Genomic DNA, 21,604 nt, shown 5'->3' with positions numbered 1-21,604 from the left:
GTAATCATACCAAAGATTCATGGGTTTCCTATCATCCACTCTTAACGTGTTTAATCTAGCAAAGATAAATCACTATGAACTCATTTTAATGCAGGAAACTGGCTATTTTTCAGACCCTTCAATGATTTTGTGGTGGGTAGAAGCAGTAATAGTGTAGTGGTTAACAGTCAGTCTTGAGTTTGAAACATGGTTTTATCATTATTAACTGTGTGACTCAAGGCATATTACTTGATCCCCCTTTGCTTCGGTTTCTTTATTGTTAAAATGGGGCTGATAATACTACCTATCTCATCAAGTGACTGGGAAGATTAAATTTCTATAAATTGCTCAGAACAGTGCCTGGCACATAGTAAGCTTAGACAAGTATTAGCTATTATTAGTGAAATTGCTTAAGACATCTGTGACATCTAGGCCATTCATTCAGTCATACTTTTTTTTTTTTTTTTGAGATGGAGTCTCACTCTGTCACCTACGCTAGAGTGCAATGGCCCAATCTCAGCTCATGGCAAACTCCACCTCTGGAATTCAAGTGATTCTCCCACCTCAGCCTCCTGAGTAGCTGGGATTACAGGCACCTGCCACCATGCCCAGCTAATTTTTATATTTTTGTAGAGATGGGGTTTTACCATGTTGACCAGGCTGGTCTTGAACTCCTGACCTCAGGTGATCCATCCACCTCGGCCTCCCAAAGTGCTGGGATTACAGGCGTGAGCCACCGCACTCAGCCCATTCATACTTTCCTCAAAGAATAAATATTAATATTTACATTATGCCAGGCAATGTGCTGGATAATAGAGATTCAAAGATGAAGAGAATATAGTCCCTGCTGTCCAAAAGTTCATACCCTAGTAGCAAAGACAAACATGAAAGCAATATAATAACATTAACAAATAAATGTTTGTGGCTGAATAAATTAACTAAAGTTACTTCATAGAGGTTTAGACTAAGTAGTATAGAATTGCAGAAAACAAAATGTTTAATTCTGTGATAAGGAGTCCCAGAGAGGGCTTTCTGGAAAATGTGACTTTTAATTTGGATAATGAAGGATAAAAAGTAACTCATCAGATAGATAAGGTGGGTGAGTGCATTCAAAGCAGAAGAAAAATTGTGATAAAGATCCCAGACCAGGGCACAGTGGCTCATGCCTACAATCCTAATGTTTTGTAATGACTTTGAGGTTACTTGGAGCTATGATTGCACCACTGCACTCCAGCCTGGACAACAGAGTGAAATCAATCAATCAATCAGCCCTGTCTTTAAGCCATACAATTAAGAGTCTCAATACTCTCTTCTATAGATAAGCACTTAGAGAAAACTAAACACAGAAATTTCTATGATCTTCTGCCACTTTATATGTATCTCTAACTCACGACTAAAACAAAATATACTCCAGTTTTCTGTACATGCCATTCTCCAATGTTTATACATTGACCTGTTCTTTTATTTTATGTATAATTGCAGGTGTTCATTTCCCAGACAGAAATGGGGTACACTGTTTTCTGGAAAAGTAGTTGCCGTATTTGATCTGAAAGGTTTTTGAAGTAGTAAAAGAAATATGAAATATTTTAAATTCTTTATAAGGAACAGCAGTGTATCATAATTTAATAGTCATAATTTATAGTCATAATTTAATCTGACTTATAGTCATAATTTAATCTGAGTTTCTTATCAATAATATAAACAACTCCAAGCCAAATAACTAAATAACTCTGTATATTATAATAAATAACTCTAAAGAACTTTTAAGATAGTCTTCATGATCACTGTTTATACTATGAACAGATATGATACATACCTGTGTCTGAAGGACGTAAAAAATCTGTGTCACAGGTGAAAAAGGTCTGATGGTCCTGAGCTGACAGGTTCATGTCATAGTATGTAAGTGGCTCTTTACCAGTCACCCAAGTGTATCTTTACCAAAACACAAAAACAATTTAAATTGAACATGAGAGAGCATCTATCTGCTATAACAGACACTACTTAAATTCAAAAATATACTGCTACACATTTGGATGTTTTAAAATCTTACAATCAGTAAAACAAAAGATAACCTCACAAACTACTCAGAGTATGATAATAAAACATCAAAGACCAAATAGAAAAATAATATTCAATAAACAACTGCTTTTGAAAATTGAATTGGGCCGGGTGCCATGGCTCATGCCTGTAATCTCAGCGCTTTGGGAGGCTGAGGCTGGTGAATCACTTGAGACCTGGAGTTTGAGACCAGCCTGGGCAACATAGTGAGCCAGTGAGCCCTGTCTTTACCAGAAAAAAAAAAAAAATTCAGCCAGGTGCAGTGGCTTGCACCTGTAATCCCAGCTACTGGGGAGGCTGAAGCTGAAGGATCACTTGAGCCCAAGAGCTCAAGACCAGCTTGAGCAATATAGTGAGATCTTATCTCTATTTTTTAACTGAAAAAAAAAAAAAAAAAAGACTCAGTAAAACAAAAATTAAGGATTGGGAATTGAGACACAAAATGAAGCCTGGAATGGAGCTAACACATGAAATGTATACCCAAAAGTTATACTTTTACATTAAGAGAAAATAATCATTCAAAAGAAGCATAAGGATTCCTGATACTAATAAATTTATCCTAGGCCAGGCACAGTGGCTCACGCATGCCTTAATCCTTGGCACTTTGGGAGGCTGAGGCAAGAGGATCACTTGAACCCAGGAGGAGGAGATTGTAGTGAACCAAGATCATACCACTGCACTCCAGCCTGGGTGACAGAGAGAGACTCAGCCTCAAAAACAAACAAACAAACAAACAAAAATATATATATATATGTGGATGTATGTGTATACACACACACACACACACACACACACACTTCTTTTTAAGATCTTCAGGAAATGGATACTGTATAATACAACAAATAGTCTCAAACTTTGATTAAACACAGTAAGAGATTCAAGGACCTGTTTCTTACAGGTATCCCTTAACACAGGCTAATGGCACCTTTCATAAAAGCCTAGCTTTCACTTCACAGGATGTCACTATCTTACACTATCACGTCTTTAAGCACAGGAGTTATTGCTTAGTCATTTTTGTATCTCCATCATTTTGCACAGTGCCTGTACATGGTACAAACATAATGTTTCTTATTCAATAAGTTAAATAACATGCCCCATTCTACTTCTAGGTAAAACACAGCACTCCTCAAAATAAAACTAAAGTATCTTTGCTCATAAGTTTCAAAAGATGTTTTCTCATTTAGAGTTAAAAACCAGAAGAGAAATGGACACAGTAGTGAAAATAGGAAGCAGCAATATGAAGTCAATATAAAAATATAGTCCCTCTACTGTTGCACAATTTACATTCAGAGTGATATTTTCTAATGCATCCTCAAATTTTGAAATTTCGCACTCATGCACAGGAATATGCTGACACTGGTAATTTTTTCTTAATGTCACAAATTCTTTGAAAAAGGCTTTTTATAAACCAGGGGCCTAATACATACTTAAATGTATACAATGTATACTTATACGTATCACAAATACTTATATGTGTTATAAACCAGGGGCCTAATATATACTTATATGTATCACAAACATATGGTTTGATGCAATGTTTCTTATGATTATCAAATTAAACACAGACTATGTGTGGTGGCTCATGCCTGTAATTCCAGTGATTTGGAAGGCCAAGGCAGGAGTATTACTTGGGCCCAGAAGTTTGGGACCAACCTTGCCAACATAGCAAGACCCCTCTCTACCAAAAATTTTTTTTTTTGAGATAGAGTTTTGCTCTTGTCGCCTGGGCTGGAGTGCAATGGCGTCATCTCAGCTCACTGCAACCGTTGCCTCCTGGGTTCAAGTGATTCTCCTGCCTCAGCCTCCCAAGTAGCTGGGATTACAGGTGTCTTCCTCCACGCCCAGCTAATTTTTGTTTTACTAGAGACGGGGTTTCACCATGTTGGCCAGGCTGGTCTTGAACTCCTGACCTCAAGTGATCCGCCCACCTTGGCCTCCCAAAGTGCTGGGATTACAGGTGTGAGCCACCGCACCCAGCCTCTACCAAAAATTTTAAAAAATTAGCTGGATGTGGTCTCTGCCTATGGCGTAGCGATTCTTTTATTCCTTTACTTTCTTAATAAACTGGCTTTCACTTAAAAAAAAAAAATTAGCTGGATGTGGTGGCATGTGCCTGTAGTCCCAGCTACTTGGGAGGCTGAGGCAGGAGAAGTGCTTGAGCCCAGGAGCTCGAAGCTGCAGCTATGATTGTGCTACTGCACTCCAGCCTGAGTGACAGAGCAAGGCTCTATCTCTAAAAAATTTTAATTAAAAAAAAAAGTAAACACAGTGAAGATGCTGCCAAATAAACTGTGGACTAATCATTTTACTTTATTATAGACCAGTATCTCCTACTAGAAGAGCTGTGATATATTTATAAAGACAAATGATTTTGTAAATACCTTTACTCTAAAACCAATGCCCTACTTATATATTTATAAAGACAAATGATTTTGTAAATACCTTTACTCTAAAACCAATGCCCTACTTATACTGAAAGAAAAATGTAATACCTCCTATATTCTGCTCCTCTGAAAAGATTTAGAGGGTTTCTCCATACCTTACATTCTGAAAAACAAGGGAGAAAAAGGGGGAAAAAGAAACACTTTAAAATCTTCATTTAACCAATATCTATTGTCTACCCACCGTAGGCTAAGCATAGTGCTAGCCACAGACGGTACAAAGATGAATAAAGCATGCTTTCAAAAAACAGAATTAAATCTAGTCATTTCCTTATTTCTGTCTCCATAGCATTTGGTTCATAATTCAGTTATAGCACTTACCATATTACAATGTGATTATCTGCTTGGTTTTGTTTCCCCTTTAAAATATGAAGTTTTAAAACTTCGCTCATTTTTCTATTCCTAGAACCAAGCACAGCATCTGGAACTGACTTGCTTAACTGAATTAAATATAGTATGAGAATAGTCAGGTAAATGGCCTGAACTCTGTAATAACAGACATGTTTTTTTCTTTTTTTTTTTTTGAGACAGAGTCTCACTCTGTCATCCAGGCTGGAGTACAGTGGTGCAATCTCGGCTCACTGCAAGCTCCACCTCCCGGGTTCACGCCATTCTCCTGCCTCAGCCTCCCGAGTAGCTGAGACGACAGGCACCTGCTACCACACCTGGCTAATTTTTTGTATTTTTAGTAGAGACAGGGTTTCACCATGTTAGTCAAGATGGTCTCAATCTCCTGACCTCATGATCCACCCGCCTTGGCCTCCCAAAGTGCTGGGATTACAGGTGTGAGCCACTGCGCCCGGCCAGACACGTTTTGTTCTAAGAGGAAAAAAAAGAAGTGATTAAATTTGTTCTGGGGAAATCAGGGAAGGCTTTAGAAAGGGGGTGACATTTGAACTGACGTTGAATCACTGTAAAAAATGAGAGTAAGTTTGCAAAATGAAGAACATCTGAAGCAGAGGAAGTGTCATAAAACCATACAGCATGGTTAGGCTAGAGTACATGGTAAGGAGTGTGAGGGAGAACTGTAAATGGGGTTAGAAAATAGACTGGAAGAGGCCGGGCATGGTGGCTCACGTCTGTAATCCCAGCACTTTGGGAGGCCAAGGTGGGCAGATCACCTGAGGTCAGTAGTTCAAGACCAGCCTAGCCAACATAATAAAACTCCATCTCTACTAAAAATACAAAATTAGCTGGGCATGGTGGTGTGTGCCTATAATCCCAGGTACTCAGGAGGCTGAGATTGAGACAGAAGAATTGCTTAAACCTGGGAGGCAGAGGTTGCAGTGGACGGAGATCGCACCATTGCATTCCAGCCTGGGCGACAAGAGCGAAACTCCATCTCAAAAAGAAAAGAAAATAGACTGGAAGAAATTGATGAAGGACCGTATGTACTACAGTAAAGAGTTTAGATATTATCCTTGGTCATCAAAGGTTTATAAGCAGAAAAATAACAAATATCAGATCTTTGTTTAGATCAGCAGTTCTCAAAGTATGATTCATGGAACTGCAAAGTAACAATTCTTCAAAATAAATTCTAAGACATTATTTGCCTTTTTAAATGTTTACTTGAACTCAGTTGCATGACCCTGAGAGTAAGGGTGTCCTTAAATTTTGTACGTCAGGCACCTGCCTCACTTGTCTTACTTGTCCTGCCAAATTGAACGGGTGATGAAAAGTCAATGATAGGTAAAACTGCTAGTACATTAGCATGAGTCAAGACAATGACACCAAACTGTACTAGAAGTCATTGGATTCTTCACTTCCACATCCTTACAGTAAAAATAAGGCAAATTTCTTTTAAACATTATAGCAGGTATGATGGATGTCTCTAGTAAAGCAATTGTTTGTGAGAACTGGCCCCTTTTGTAATGAAACACCACTTTTACTTGAAAGAGCCACACACAAACTTACGGTTATTTAGATGGGTACCTGGCAGATATTTTTGCCCAGGCTGGAGTGCAGTGGCACGACCTCGGCTCACTGCAAGCTCCGCCTCCCAGGTTCACGCCATTCTCCTGCCTCAGCCTCCCGAGTAGCTGGGACTACAGGCCCGCCCACCACCACGCCCGGCTAATTTTTTTGTAGTTTTAGTAGAGACGGGGTTTCGCGGTCTTAGCCAGGATGGTCTCAATCTGCTGACCTCGTGATCCGCCCGTCTCGGCCTCCCAAACTGCTGGGATTACAGGCGTGAGCCACTGCGCCCGGCCCCTGGCAGATATTTTCTTAAAAATGAACTGAGTCTGTCAAGAGCAAGGAAGAAAATGAAAGTATTTGCTGCCAGTGATGAAATTTGAGCTTTCAAGTACATACTGAAATTTTTAAAAATGTATGTCTGCTACTGTGAGCCTGGCATATTTCACAATAAAGACTTTTCTGTGAGAATGGTGGTGATATTAACAAATGAGTTTTTTCATATTATGCAATAAAATGGATCATGATATGGATATGATATGCATAACTCAGTGAACAAGTATTTTCCAAACAACCAATGTATGATATAAAATTATGCATAGGTAAAAGATCCATTCAAAATGTTAAGATATACCAATAGATTTTCACATAACAGAGCATGCAAAGTTCAGATTTTATACTGCAACTAAACTTTCAGAAAAGTACTCATAGAAAGTTTTAGTGTAGTATCAAAAAAAGGTATCCACAATTTTCTGAGAAGATTATTAAAATACTCCTCCCCTTTCCAATTACACATCTGTGTGAAGCCAGGTTTTCTTCATACACTTCAATCAAACACCATTTCACAATAGACAATGGAGAATAAGCTATCTTCTATTAACTGAATTTTTTCTTGTTGTGGGAAATACGTTTTTCACAATGTGTGTATTAGCTCAGGCTGCCATAACAAAATATCATTGACTGTGTGGCTTAACAGAAATTTATTTTCTCACAATTCTGGAGGCTAGAAGTCTGAGATCGAGGTACCTGCAGGGTACCAGCACGGCTGAGTTCTGGTGAAACTGAGTTCTTGCTGTGTTCTCACAAGGAAGAGAGAGCTCTGGTATCTCATTATTATAAGGCCTTCCTGTCTTATCAGATCAGGTTTCCACTCATATTTTATCTTAATTACCACCTGAAGCCCTATTTTCAATAGTCATATGGGGAATTAGGGGTTCAAATATGAATTTTGGGGAACACAATCCAGTCTCCAGCATTCTGGTCCTGGCCCCCCAAAATTCATGTCTTTCTTTCACATACAATACATTAATTCGGCTGGGCACAGTGGCTCACGCCTGTAATCCCAGCACTATGGGAGGCCAAAGTGCCGATCACTTGAGGTCATGAGTTTGAGACCAGCCTAGTCAACACAGTCAAATGCTGTCTCTACTAAAAATACAAAAAATTAGCTAGGTATGGTGGCGCATGCTTGTAATCCCAGCTACCAGGGAGGCTGAGGCACAAGAATTGCTTGAACTTGGAAGGCGGAGGTTACAGTGAGCCGAAATGGTGCCACTGTACTTTAGCCTAGGCAACAGAGTGAGACTTCAAGACAAAATAAATAAATAAAAATACATCAATTCTCCCCCAAAAGTCTTAACTCATTCCAGCATCAATTCTAAAATCTAAAGGCCAAAGTTTCATCCAAATATTATCTGAATCAGACATAGGGAAGGCTCAAGGTAAATTCATTCTTAGACTCAATTCCTCTCCAGAAGTGAACCTATGGAACCAGACAAGTTATGTGCTCCCAATATACTGTATGATGGTGGGCAGACATAGGATAGACATCCCCATTCTCAAATGAAAAAAATCAAAAGGAAAGAAAGGGGTAATGGTTACCAAGTCCAAAACCTAGCAAGGCAAATTCCATTACATCTTAAAGCTTGAATGCCAGGCACAGTGGCACATGCCTGTAATCCCAGCTACTCAGGAGGCTGAGGCAGGAGGATCACTTGAGCCCAGTAGTTCAAGACCCCAGCCTGGGCAACATAGTGAGGCCTTGTCTCTCTTAAAAAAAAAAAAAAAAAAAAGGGCTGGGCGTGGTGGCTCATGCCTGTAATCCTAGCACTTTGGGAGGCCAAGGTGGGTGGATCACCTGAGGTCAGGTGTTCAAGATCAGCCTGGCCAACATGGTGAAACCCTATCTCTACTAAAATACAAAAAAAATAGCTGGGTGTGGTGGTGCATGACTGTAATCCCAGCTACTCGGGAGGCTGAGGCAGGAGAATCACTTGAACCCAGGAGGCGGAGGTTGCAGTGAGCAGAGATCACGCCATTGCATTCCAGCCTGGGCAGCAAGAGTGAAACTCCGGCTCCAAAAAAAAAAAAAGGCCGGGCGCGGTAGCTCACATCTATAATCCCAGCACTTTGGGAGACCAAGGCGGGTGGATCAAGACATGATAAGTTCAAGACCAGCCTGGCCAAGATGGTAAAACCCCATCTCTACTCAAAACTACAAAAAAATTAGCTGCGTGCAGTGGCAGGTGCCCGTAATCCCAGCTACTTGGGAGGCTGAGGCAGGAGAATCACCTGAACCCAGGCAGCAGAGGTTGCAGTGAGCCGAGATTGCGCTCCTGCACTCCAGCCCGGGCGACAGAGTGAGACTCCGTCTCAACAACAACAACAAAAAAGAGGCCAGGTGTGGTGGCTCATGCCTGTAATCCCAGCACTTTGGGAGGCCAAGACAGGCAGATCACCTGAGGTTAGGAGTTCCAGACCAGCCTGACCAACATGGAGAAAACCCGTCTCTACTAAAAATACAAAGTTAGCCAGGGGTGGTGGTGCACGCCTGTAATCCCAGCTACTCGGGAGGCTGAGGCAGGAGAATCACTTGAACCCAGGAGGCAGAGGTTTCAGTGAGTCAAGATCGTGCCACTGCACTCCAGCCTGGGCAACAGAGCAAGACTCCGTCTCAAAAAACAAAAAAAGAGAAAAAGCTTGAGAATTCTTTTTGGCTTGATACTCTGCCCTCCAGGCCTACTGGGGTGGCAGTGTCACCCCCATAGCTCTGTGGTACAGCCCCACCCATGCAGTTCTCTGTGAGGGTGGCCTGGCCCCAGAAACTGGAAAGGCAGCCTCACCCTTTGAAACCAAGGAGGAAACAGCCTTGCCCTCTGGGCCTGTATTGGGAGTGGCAGTCCTGGGTTTGGTCATTCTTCCTTTTCTTTGAAGTCAGTACATGTACACAATTGAACAGCTCTATGGTTTGGTTCTGTAGAATCCAAAAAGTCTAACAGCCTTCCTTCATTCTGTCCCACCTTCCCTGTCCCTTTTAGTTCAAACTGGTAGTGTGTTTGCTCGTATAAACTCAACTCTGTTCCTGGCTTCTACTAAGATGACTAAGTCCATGAAGTGCACACGTGATATAGTTGTTCAACCACATCCCTACTCTTGTCTTCAGAACAAGTTTTCTCATGTATTTTATAAAATGGATAGGCTGAGAATTTCCAAATCTTCAAGTTGTGGTTCCTTTTTGCTTAACAAGTGCTTCTTCTATTCATCTCTTTCCTTTCACATTTCACTATAAGCAGTCAGAAGAAACCAAGTTGTGCCACTTTGCTTAGAAATCTCCTCAGCTAAATATCCAAAGTCATTGCTTTCAAGTTCTACTCTCCCCAAAATGCTAGAATACAGTTCAGCCAGTTCTTTTCCACTTTATACAAGGACCACCTTTCCTCCAGTTCCCAACCACGTTTCTCATTTCCACTTGAGACCTCACCAAACTGTCCTTATCCATATTTCAAGTTTGTACCTCAAAACTCTTCCAGCCTCAACTCATTACTCAGCTCCAAAGCTGCTTCCACATATTTAGGTGTTTGTTACAGTGGCACCCCACTTCTTCGTAACAAAATCTGAGTTAGTCAGCTCAGGTTGCCATAACAAAGTATCATATGCTGAGTGGCTTAACAACAGAAATTTATTTTCTCACAATCTGAAGGTTGGAAGTCCAAGATCAAGGTACTAGAATGGTTGGGCTCTGGTGAGGGCTCTCCTACTGGCCTTCAGAGAGCAGTCTTCTCACTGTGTCTTTGCATGGCAGAGAGACAGCAATCCCTCTCTTCCTCTTCTTACAAAGCCATCAATACTATCAGATTAGGATCCCCTCATTTAACCTTGATTATCTCCTAAAAATCCTAGCTCCTAATACAGTTACATTAGAGGTTAGAGTTTCAACATGTGAATTTTGCGGGACACATTTCAGTCTACAACATGTTAACATGTAATGGATTTACTGCCATCAAAAATATTTTTAAATTTCCTGCTTCAATTTCTAATATGATAAATATTGATGGATATAATCCACATTTAAACAAAGGCTCTTTGAGGTCCTGGATAATTTTTTAAGAATGTAAAGGATTTCTTAGTCTAAAAAGTTTGAGAACCACTTTTTCTTTTTATCTAGTAAGGAGAGAGTATGTACTAGAAGAGGAAGTGTAAGAGGAAGGGAAACCACTTAGGATACTATAGCAATAGCCCAGGGAAGAGATGTTTAAGGGCCTAGATATGGTGCTATGGATGTTGAAAGAAAAGAAGACAGAACGGGCCGGGCCTGGTGGCTCATGCCTGTAATCCTAGCACTTTGGGAGGCCGAGGTGGATGAATCATCTGAGGTCAGGGGTTTGAGACCAGTCTGGCCAACATGGCGAAAACCCACCTCTACTAAAAATACAAAAATTACTCTGGCATGGTGGCAGGTGCCTGTAATCCCAGCTACTCGGGAGGCTGGAGCAGGAGAATCGCTCGAACCTGCGAGGTGGAGGTTGCAGTGAGCCAAGATCGTGCCATTGCACTCCAGCCTGGGCAACAAGAGTGAAACTCCATCTAAGAAAAATAAAAAAGAAGGCAGAATGGAATCAAGATAATTTTTAAGGGGGAATACAATTTGGGGTTGATTGGAGAAAACGGGAAATATAAATGATATAAACTAAAAAAACCCGAAGATTTCTAAAATGGGAATTGGATGCCATTAAAAGATTTTAGAATTATAGAGGAAGAACTATGGAAGAAGACAATTAGTTTAATTTTGGATGGAGTTCAGGGTGGTTAGGGCCATTAAAGGTGGAAAATTCTAGCAAAGAGTTAGAAATGTAGGTCTAGAGTTTAAAAGAGAACCTGGGGGTAAAAATTTAAAATTGGTTCCCCCCAGCATATATGTCTGTGGTAGCTAATATTATTGAATAAGATGAAGTTATCCAGGGAGGAAAAAATTGAACAAAAGGATGTTTTAATTCACTTAAAAAAATTTTTTTTCCCCCTTGGAGAGAGGGTCTTGCTCTGTCACCCAGGCTGGAGTACAGTGGCACAGTCATAGCTCACTGCAGCCTCAAACTCCTGGGCTCAAGTGATCCTCCTGCCTCAGCCTCCCAAGTAGCTGGAACTACAGGTGCGTATTACTGTGTCCAACTGATTTTTTTATTTTTTGTAGAGATGGGGGTCTTGCTATGTTGCCCAGGCTGGTCTCAAACTCCTTGTCTCAAGTGATCCCCTTACCTCAGCCTCCTAAAGCACTGGAATTATAGGTTTGGGCCACTGTGCCCAGCTCTTAACTCACTTTGAGATCCAATCAAGTATTTCCTCTGTGAAATATTTTGCAGCCCTCCCTCCAAGAATAACTGACCACTCTTTCTTTTCTGTCACCATAGTATCTTATATAAGACACCATGTATCTTTATAGAGTATCATATATAAGATACTCTATAAAAGCAGTTAACCATACTCTTTTACTGTCAATTTATTTATATCTGTATCCTCTACCAAGATGAAATGTTCTTAAGGTTATCTTCACTCTCATTATTAATGGCATACTCAGTCTTACAATGGAAAATAAAATCACATCATGTGCTATTGTTATAATTATTAATATATTGAATGCTGAGCTTCATGAGGACAGATCTGTATCGCATTCATCTTAATATGCCTTACTCTTAGGGGTTCTGTAATTATTTTATGAAAAAGAAAGAAGAGGAAAGGAAATGACCATTATTCCTTCTTGTACTCTTGAATGGCTGCTAACCCCACCCCACTATTCCTAGTCAGGCTTCAGGACTCCACTTAAATGGTGCTTCCTCAGGGACTTTGACCAAATCTAAAAAGTGCCACCAGTTGCACTCAGGCAGTATTTTTCTACTAACCTATCATAACTCTAGTGGTTAAGCTATTGAACAAATGAGACATTTGGAATATTATGGAATTAACTTATTTGTATTATTACTATATAGTTATTACCTATCCCAGTGAAAGGAACAATAATCCAAAATATTCATTTTGGCCAGGCGCGGTGGCTCACACCTGTAATCCCAACATCTGGGAGGCTGAGGTGGGAGGATCACTTGAGCCCAGGAGTTCGAGACCAGCCTGGGTAACATAGTGAGACCTCATCTCTATTAAAATAATAATAATAATAATAATTGTATTTGGCTTTGTAAATTTTCCTTTCCTAATTATATATCATTAAAAATATTCACTTTCTAGCTGGCCAGGCTCGGTGGCTCATGCCTGTAATCCTAGCACTTTGGGAAGCCAAGGCAGACAGATCACCTGAGGTTGGGAGTTCAAGACCAGCCTGGCCAACATGGTGAAACCCCATCTCTACTAAAAATACAAAAATTAGCTGGGTGCAGTGGTACATGCCTGTAATTTCAGCTACTTGGGAGGCTGAGGAAGGAGAATCACTTGAACCCAGGTGGCGGAGGTTGCAGTGAGCTGAGATCACGCCACTGCATTCTAGCCTGGGCTACAGAGACTTCGTCTCAAAAAAAAAAAAAAAAAAAAAAAAAATGCTGGGTATGGTGACTCATGCCTGTAATCCCAGCACTTTAGGAGGCCAAGGTGGGCAGATCATGAGGTCAAGAGATTGAGACCATCCTGGCCAATATGGCGAAACCCCATCTCTACTAAAAATACAAAATATTAGCCAGGCGTGGTGATGCATGCCTGTGGTCCCAGCTACTCGGGAGGCTGAGGCAGGAGAATCACTTGAACCTGGGAAGCAGAGGTTGTGGTGAGCTGAGATCGCACCACTGCACTCCAGCCTGGCAACAGACAAGATTCTGTCTCTAAATAAATAAATAAATAAATTCGCTATTACTCGATACAAATAGAGGAACAGTCTACAATAAAAGTATGACAATGGAATATCCATCCTTGAAGAGCTGAGACTTTGATGCCTTTTTAAGTATACTGAAAAAAAATTTTTTTTCCTACTTTTCTCTCTTGGCAGAGATGGCTGTTTCTGTTCTCTCCTTTATTAGTCATAAGATTCCCTGATTTCCTGGGCATATATATATATACACTGAGAAAATGATGAAAATTTCTAGCCTTCCTTATAGCTAGTAATGGCCATAGGAAACAGACCTGACCAGTAGGAAGTAAGGTGAAATAGTATGTAACATTTCTGAGAATAGTCCTTGGCTTCTGTGGGGTGGAGTAGAGGGAAGGAGTGACCTTACCCTGGATTTCTTTCCTTCCTACTGATTGGAATGTGGATATGATGGCTGAAGCAAGAGCAACAGTCTTATACTACAAAGTAAAAACTACATTTGGAGATGGCAGGCTAACAAAATAGAAGGGGTCTGGGTATCTGATGATTATTGTTTTCCATACTAGCCATGGACTAACTATATTAACAGGAAAGACAAATTTCTGTGTCTTGGTCCATTTGGACTGCTATAACAAAATATCACAAACTGGGTAGATTATAAACAGTATAAATTTATTTTTAACAGTTCTAGAGGCTGGGAAGTCTATGACCAAGGTACCAACAGATTTGGTGTCTGGTGAGGGTCTGCTTTCTGGTTCATAGATGGCGCCTTCTTCTGGTGTCCTCCCATGGTAGAAGTGGCAAGCAGCTCTCTGGGGTCTCTCATAAGGGCATTAATCACATCCCTGAGGGCAGTGCCCTCATGACCTGATCACCTCCCAAAGAACCTACCTCATAACATCACATTGGTGATTAGAATTTTGGGGGAAACACAAACATGCACACTACAGCACTCTGCTGTTTTGAGTTTTCTATCTCCCAGAGCCAAACTCAATCTTAAATACACAGCTCTGAAAACACATTAGAAAAGCAGTCACCTGACAAATTCTGTCTGCTGGTTTCACTTTCTCTGTTCCTCGAAGGAGAACCTGGTTCTGAAATGCTGCTCTCTGTTCCTCCCATCAGTGGTTGCAAATGGCTTACAGATACTTGCTCAACAAAAGATGTGCCATGCTTATGGAAGTACCACCATTCAAATATCTATGACAAACAGAAAATATCCTCCACTTAGAATTGATCAGCAGATACATGAGCTCAAATTAAAACATTCTCTCAAGATGTCCTGTTCAATTCAGCATTTTAAATGTACTCTCAAAAAGAAAAAAAACATACAAACACAAGATTCACCAACACGTCACCTAAAAGTGAAATACCTTTTTTATAGTTTTGTCATAAAATTTAGACAAGCTTAAGCAAAACTAGGCATATGTAATAAAGCATTAAAAAACAGTAAGAAGCATTTTAATCTATAAGTAATTTAACTCTGTTAAGTTACATTGTCATTTTATTCTATCTGCAGCATAAAGTTTTCAAATAATAAGCATAGTGGATGAACAGACTAGACTAGGATCAGCATGCCCATGTTTAACTCCCAAATCAGTCATTTATTAGCTGTGTGCTGTGGGCAAGTCACTTAATCTCTTAACATCTCAGAGCCTCAGCTAAATGTGGTTAACAAGAATTATAAGAAAGTGCTTTCTGAAGCAAAAAGTACTACTCTGGTATTTGGCAAAATTATTAATAAAGGTTAAGAGTCAGGTTGATTCCCATATTGAACCATTTAAAAATCAAGATATTAATTTCTTTCTGTTTCCATGGTTTATCACTGTTATAAAAAGAGAAACCAGGCCAGACACAGTGGTTCACGTCTGTAATTCCAGCACTTTGGGAGGCCCAGAAGTCCCAAAAGAGGGATCCTCAAGAAGAATCGCTTGAGCCCAAGAATTCTAGACCAGCCTGGACAAAATAATGAGACCTCATCTCTACAGAAAAATATAAAAATAAAATATTAGCTGGGTGAGGTGGTGCACGCCTGCAGTTCCAGCTACTCAGGAAGTTGAAGTGGGAGGATCTCTTGAGCCCAAGGAGGTCAAGGCTGCAGTGAGCTGAGATTCCACCACTGCACTCCAGCCTGGGCAATAGAGTGAGACCCTGTCTCAAAAAAAAAAAAAAAAAAAAGTCACCTGACAGACTAGTCTTCTGCCAAATGTAGTGGATACATGTATTACTTTAAAGAATAAACAAAGCATATCCACAACTAAGAGATTTTAATCTTTTTATTTCCTTTTTTTAAAATTTTTTGAGATAGGATCCCACTCTGTCACCAGGCTGGAGTACAGTGGCATGATCACAGCTCACTGAAACCTTGACCTCCCTGGGCTCAGGTGATCATCCCACCTCAGCCTCCCGTGTAGCTAGGACTACAGGCATGTGCCACCATGCCCAGCTAATTTTTATATTTTTTGTAGGGACAAGGTTTTGCCATGTTGCCCAGGTTGGTCTCAAACTCCTGGGCTTAAGCACTCTGCCCTTCTTGGCCTCACAAAGTGCTAGGATTGTGGGCGTAAGCTACCACGACCGGCCAGATTGTAATATTTTTGAAAACTATTTTACTATGACCACGAATAGAACACATCACAAAAAAATCAGCGTTTTCAAATCTGTAGGAATGTTATTTTTTTGCTTCAGTAAATAACAGAACAAATATGCTACATAGGTGCCAAAAGTATAGTCATGTTGTGGCCACTGACTACATGCCACAACGTTTATAGGAAAGTGTGAGAAAATCATGGTGCACCATTTTTTCTATCATGTCACTAATGTTTTATGCTCAATCCAAAATGGTATCTCTTACTGCTCACTCTTACTAAGTTAGCAAGAATTACCACCAAATGAGGCCATGGTTTGACTTCTACCATATATTTTACTAAAAAGTGAGATAAAACTTCTTTACACAAGCAGAAATTGTTCATGTGACAGAAAAGGTTTATATTGAATAAATCTTGGCTAAGAAAATTGTATAGGGCCAGGCACGGTGGCTCACGCCTATAATCCCAACACTTTGGGAGGCTGAGGTGGGAGGATCACTTGAGGCTGGGAATTTGAGACTAACCTGGACAACATAGTGAGACCCCATTTCTACAAAACATTAAAAAAATGAGCCAGGTGTGAGGGTGTGTGCCTGTAGTCCCAGCTACTTGGGAGGCTGAGGTGGGAGGATCGCCTGAGCTCAGCAGGTCAAGGCTGCAGTGAGCTGTGATTGTACCACTGCACTCCAGCCTGGGTGACAGAGTAAAACCCTGTTTCCAAAAAAAAAAAAAAGAAAAGATAAATACCATGAAGGGCAACAACAACACACTTCCCTTCACCATACAAAGTGCAGGTGGGTTTTCTAATGAATGAATATGAAGTCAGTGGCTTTTTTCAACTTTTAAGTCAACTTTTTAACACAAATGAACAATGATAATAATAACTGCAAATACTTATCGAAAGCTTTCTATGAGCCACGCATTATGCCAAGTCCTTGACATGCATTATGTCATTTAATTTTTATAACAACTGATTTTAGAGATGAGGACACACATTCCAAATTTAAATAACAGTTCACTAGTAACTGGCAGAGCTGGGATTCTTATTCAGGTTTGCCTGACTTCGGAGCTTCCAACCACTACACTAGACTGATTCATAAATATATCTCTTTATACATGTATATGTGATTATATGTATATATAGGTTTGTTAAATCCAGGTGGTAAAAGAAATTATAAACACAACAACCTTTGCTAATGAAAACCCATCAACATTGCAAGGGTAATAATACAGTTTAACCTTTAAAATGTTACTTGAATTTCCTAATTTGTATATATTTAAAACGTGGCTTTATAAAGAATAACAAAAGGTTTTGTTGGGTTTTTGTTGTTGTTGTTTTGTTGTTGAGACAAGGTCCACTCTGGTGCCCAGGCTGGAGTGCAGTAGCATGATCACAGCTCACTACAGCCACGATTTCCTGGGCTCAAGCAATCCTCCCACCTCAGTCTCTGAAGTAGCTGGGACTACAGAATGCACCACCGCAATGCGCTAATTTTTAAATTTTATACAGAGACCAGATCTTGTTCATTTGTCCAGGCTGCTCTTGAACTCCTGGCCACAAGCAATCCTCCTGCCTCAGCCTCCCACAGTGTTGGTAGTACAGACACGAGACACCACACCTGGCCACAAAAAGTTTTTTACAAGGTTTTAGACATCATATATATAAGTAAGTTATCTCCCTCTTATAAATGAGGAAATTATACCTTAGACAGTTTATGTAGCTTGCCCAAAATTATCAGCTAGTAAGTGGCAGAGTTAAGATTCAAAATTTTATCTTCTGGCTCCCAAACCAGAGCTTTTTCCACTACATCAGCTGTTTAATATTGATAGTTTCTTTAAAACAAACAAACAAACAAAAACCATATTAAATAGAGACAGGGTCTTGTTGTTGCCCAGGCTGGTCTCAAACCTCTGGCATTAAGTGATTCTCCCACTCCATCCTCCCAAAGTGTTGTTGGGATTACAGGTGTAAGCCACCGTGCCTGGCTTAAAGATAGTTTACTGTCTTTACTTAGACTTTTGTATGCTATGGACTAAATATGCTAAAATACGCTTATGTTAAATTATGAGGCTTATATTAACATGCAGTTTTAATCCTGAATTCCTCAATAGCTTCTATTTTTTGAGCCAAGAGAAAAATCTCATTCTTGTTTGGCATTTCACTTTAACAAAATGGTCTGTATTTAGTCCCTATTTAAAAAAATAGATTCAATACAAATGCTATTTCTACTACAGCTGGAGAGCACCACCTAGAGATAAAAAAAAGAACAGGCTGGGCATGGTGGTTCACGCCTGGAACCTTAGCACTTTGGGAGGCCAAGGAGAGTGGATCGTTTATGCCCATGTGTCTGAGACCACCCTGAACAACACAGTGAGAATCTGTCCCTACAAAAAATAAATAAAAATTTAAAGGGAAGAGAAAAATGTATTGTCTATGCATGGCATAAAACTTCTTAAGATTTTTATCTGCAGCAGTATTGTTCCAAAGTGTACACTAGTAAACATGACATCCTAGGGATGTTAACGTGAATTATAAAAAATATTTTAATTTTTTTAAATTAAAAATATCTTCTTCAAGGAAAAGTTGAATTAAAGTTAAACAGTTTTGTTGTTTTTGTTTTTGTTTTTTGAAACAGAGTCTTGCTCTGTCACCCAGGTTAAAGTGCAGTGGCACCATCTTGGCTCACTGTAACCTCTCCCTCCAGGGTTCAAGTGATCCTCCCACCTTGGCCTCTCCAGAAGCTGGGACTATAGGTGCATGCCACACAAGCCTAATTTTTGTATTTTTTTGAAGAGACAGGGTTTTTCCATGTTTCCCAGGCTGGTCTCGAACTCTATCAGCCCACCTCGGTCTCCCAAAGTGCTAGGATTACAGGTATGAACCACTGTATCAGGCCAAACAGGTTTCTTAATTGTCAGAATTCTCAGAATAATAGCCAAAATTCATTAAGTGTACATTCTGAACCAGCTACCATGTTATAAACTTACAACATTATCTGATTTAGTCTTCATAATCCTATAAAGTTCATGCTATTAACCTCAGTTAACAGATGAGGAAACTGGGGCTTGAAAAAACTATAAGTTGAATTCATGACACATAAATTTTAGTCTTCCCAATGTTGCCAATATTAAAATACTGTAGTCAGACATGGTGGCACATGCCTGTAATCCCAGCTACTAGGGAGGCTGAGACGGGAGGATGGCTTGAGCCCAGGAGTTAAGGCCACAGTGTGCTATAGTGGTGCCTGTGAATAGCGACTGCACTCTGGCCTGGGCAATGCAGTGAGACTCCATCTCGTTTTTTTTAATGGGCAAATTTTATATAAAAATTGTATATCCAGGTTCTATTTATTTATTCATTCATTTTTGAGACAGGGTTTCTCTCTGTTGCCCAGGCTGGAGTGCAGTGGCAAGATCTTGGTTCACTGCAACCTCCATATCCCGAGTTCAAGAGATTCTTATGCCTCAGCCTTCTGAGTAGCTGGGACTACAGGCACATACCACCATACCCAGTTATTTTTTGTATTTTAGTAGAGGGAGTTTCACCATGTTGGCCAGGTTGTTCTTGAACTCCTGGCCTCAAGTGATCCGCCTGCTTCAGGCTCCCAAAGTGCTGGGATTATAGGTGTGAGCCACCACGTCCGGCCTATCTGGGTTCTCTTTAAATCATTTGAAAAATTGAAAAACCTGGTAATACTAGTTCCAAGTCTATATTGCAACAATTAGTTTTAGCCTCTTTTAGAAGGGGCATGCACTGTCCAGGCTACCCAGTCCTCAAAGAAATAAGAATTTAATTATTAAACTCTATCCATTTCACTCATTTTTGTTACCAACTTGGGCTCTGCAGGCATTTAATTTCCAACACACCCCAAGCCCTCCCTGACTACAGTTTACAATAAGCCTTTAATATGTAAATAAATACTGTCAATCTCTAAAAGTAGATTGGGAGATGCAGTGTTCCCCAAACTTGTTTGAATAGGTAACTCTTTTCAAATGCTGAATACATTTTGGAAATGCTGATCCATAGGTAATAATAATTTATAATTATTATAACCATATAAAGGATCTTCAGGCCAGGGCGGTGCCTCACACCTGTAATCCCAGCGCTTTGGGAGGCCAAGGCAGGCGGATCACCTGAGGTCAGGAGTTGGAGACCAGCCTGACCAATATGGTGAAACGCCATCTCTAAAAATACAAAAATTATCCAGGCATGGTGGCCGGCACCTGTAATCCCAGCTACTCGGGAAGCTGAGACAGAAGAATTGCTTGAACCTGGGAGGCGGAGGATGCAGTGAGCCAAGATTATGCCACTGCACTCCAGCCTAGGTGACAGAACAAGACTCCGTCTCAAAAAAGAAAAAAAAAATCTTTAGATAAATACCAAAACATGAAGGAAGGAAATGGAAACTACTTACAAATATTAGTCCTGATATCAGTGAAGATGTCCCTGTAAGTGCCACATAGAATTTGGGTGTCAATGAATTTAAAAATACAGTCGCTGTCAAAAGAACAAGAATCAAAGTTTAAAAAAATGCAAATTTAAAGTACTTAGGTTACAAATATGCAAGTATCTTTATGAGTGGTGGGACTTAAGTAGTATTAATATCTAGTGTGAAATTCACTTGAAAAAGTTTTAATTTGTATATATATTATACATAATGGCTTATAACTATTTGCAACAAATCAAAATGAGGTAATTCAGCTTGTTTTTGAGAATAAAACTAAAGCACTTATAAGTCATAATTTGGATAAGAACTTTTGCAAGTCTGTAAGAATAAGAAGATAAACAAATATGCTCTTATAATGGAGGTTCAAAACTACTCCATAATTATTTTGGTAGGATACAAAACCACTGTCTCAAATTAGAGGGAAGGAAACAGCATATGTATTTGGTATATCAGCTAGAGAGGCAAAATGGCTCAAAGAGAAAAGCAACAAACAGAAATCTCCCTGACTTACTGAAATCCTGGAGCAGATTTTTCACTTCAAATAATTATCTCATAAGTACTGTGGGTTTTAGAAAGAAATAAAAATCTGGCCAGGTAGGATGTCTGACTCCCATAATCTCAGAGTTTTGGGAGGCCAAGGCAGGAGGATCGCTGGTAGCCAGAAGTTCAAGACCAGCCTGGGCAAATAAAATAGACCCAGTCTCTATGCAAAATTTAAAACTCAGCCGGTCGTGGTGGTGCACGCCTGTAGTCCCAGCTACTTGGGAGGCTGAGGCCAGAGGATCGCTTGAGCAAAAGAGTTCAAGGCTGCAGTGATCTTGCCACTGTACTTCAGCCTGGATGAGAGGGAGACTCTGTCTCTCTCTCTCTCTCTCTCTCTCTCTCTCACACACACACACACACACACAAAGAAAAAGAAAAGTAGAAAAGAAAAATCTATAGTAATCAACTATTCTCATCTAAATGTTGTATATGGTTAACATGTAGAAAAATAAATGACAAGTCAATCAGTAACACTGTGCATAGAAACCACCGTTAAGCACTTCATTCACCTGTTACAGAGATGCCAAATTAGCTCTTCAGTTTAGGTTATTT

General features: G+C 40.1%; 1 protein-coding gene across 22 annotated transcripts in view; it reads right to left on the bottom strand.

Annotated features, from left to right (window-relative positions):
• Positions 1-21,604, bottom strand: part of ST7L (suppression of tumorigenicity 7 like) — a 95,488-nt gene that overhangs the window by 70,983 nt on the left and 2,901 nt on the right. For 17 of the 22 annotated variants that reach the window (XR_008512851.1, XM_063718108.1, XM_054529309.2 and 14 more), the window contains exons 2-5: positions 20,477-20,559; positions 14,511-14,673; positions 4,530-4,584; positions 1,796-1,911 (exon numbers count right to left, since the gene is read on the bottom strand). Coding sequence is in view for 21 of the 22 variants with exons in the window: in XM_054529309.2 (XP_054385284.1) it covers positions 1,796-1,911; positions 4,530-4,584; positions 14,511-14,673; positions 20,477-20,559 (417 nt within the window). In the remaining variant the exon portion in view is untranslated. Of the gene's footprint in view, positions 1-1,795; positions 1,912-4,529; positions 4,585-14,510; positions 14,674-17,764; positions 18,613-20,476; positions 20,560-21,604 lie in introns of those variants that run through there. The other 5 variants (XM_002810424.6, XM_063718098.1, XM_054529358.1 and 2 more) reach the window with 3 other exon arrangements.

Source organism: Pongo abelii, chromosome 1 (assembly GCF_028885655.2).
Source record: "Pongo abelii isolate AG06213 chromosome 1, NHGRI_mPonAbe1-v2.0_pri, whole genome shotgun sequence".
NCBI lineage: Eukaryota > Metazoa > Chordata > Mammalia > Primates > Hominidae > Pongo > Pongo abelii.
Note: the sequence above shows the minus strand (reverse complement) of the source record. Positions and strands in the feature narration are given on the sequence as shown.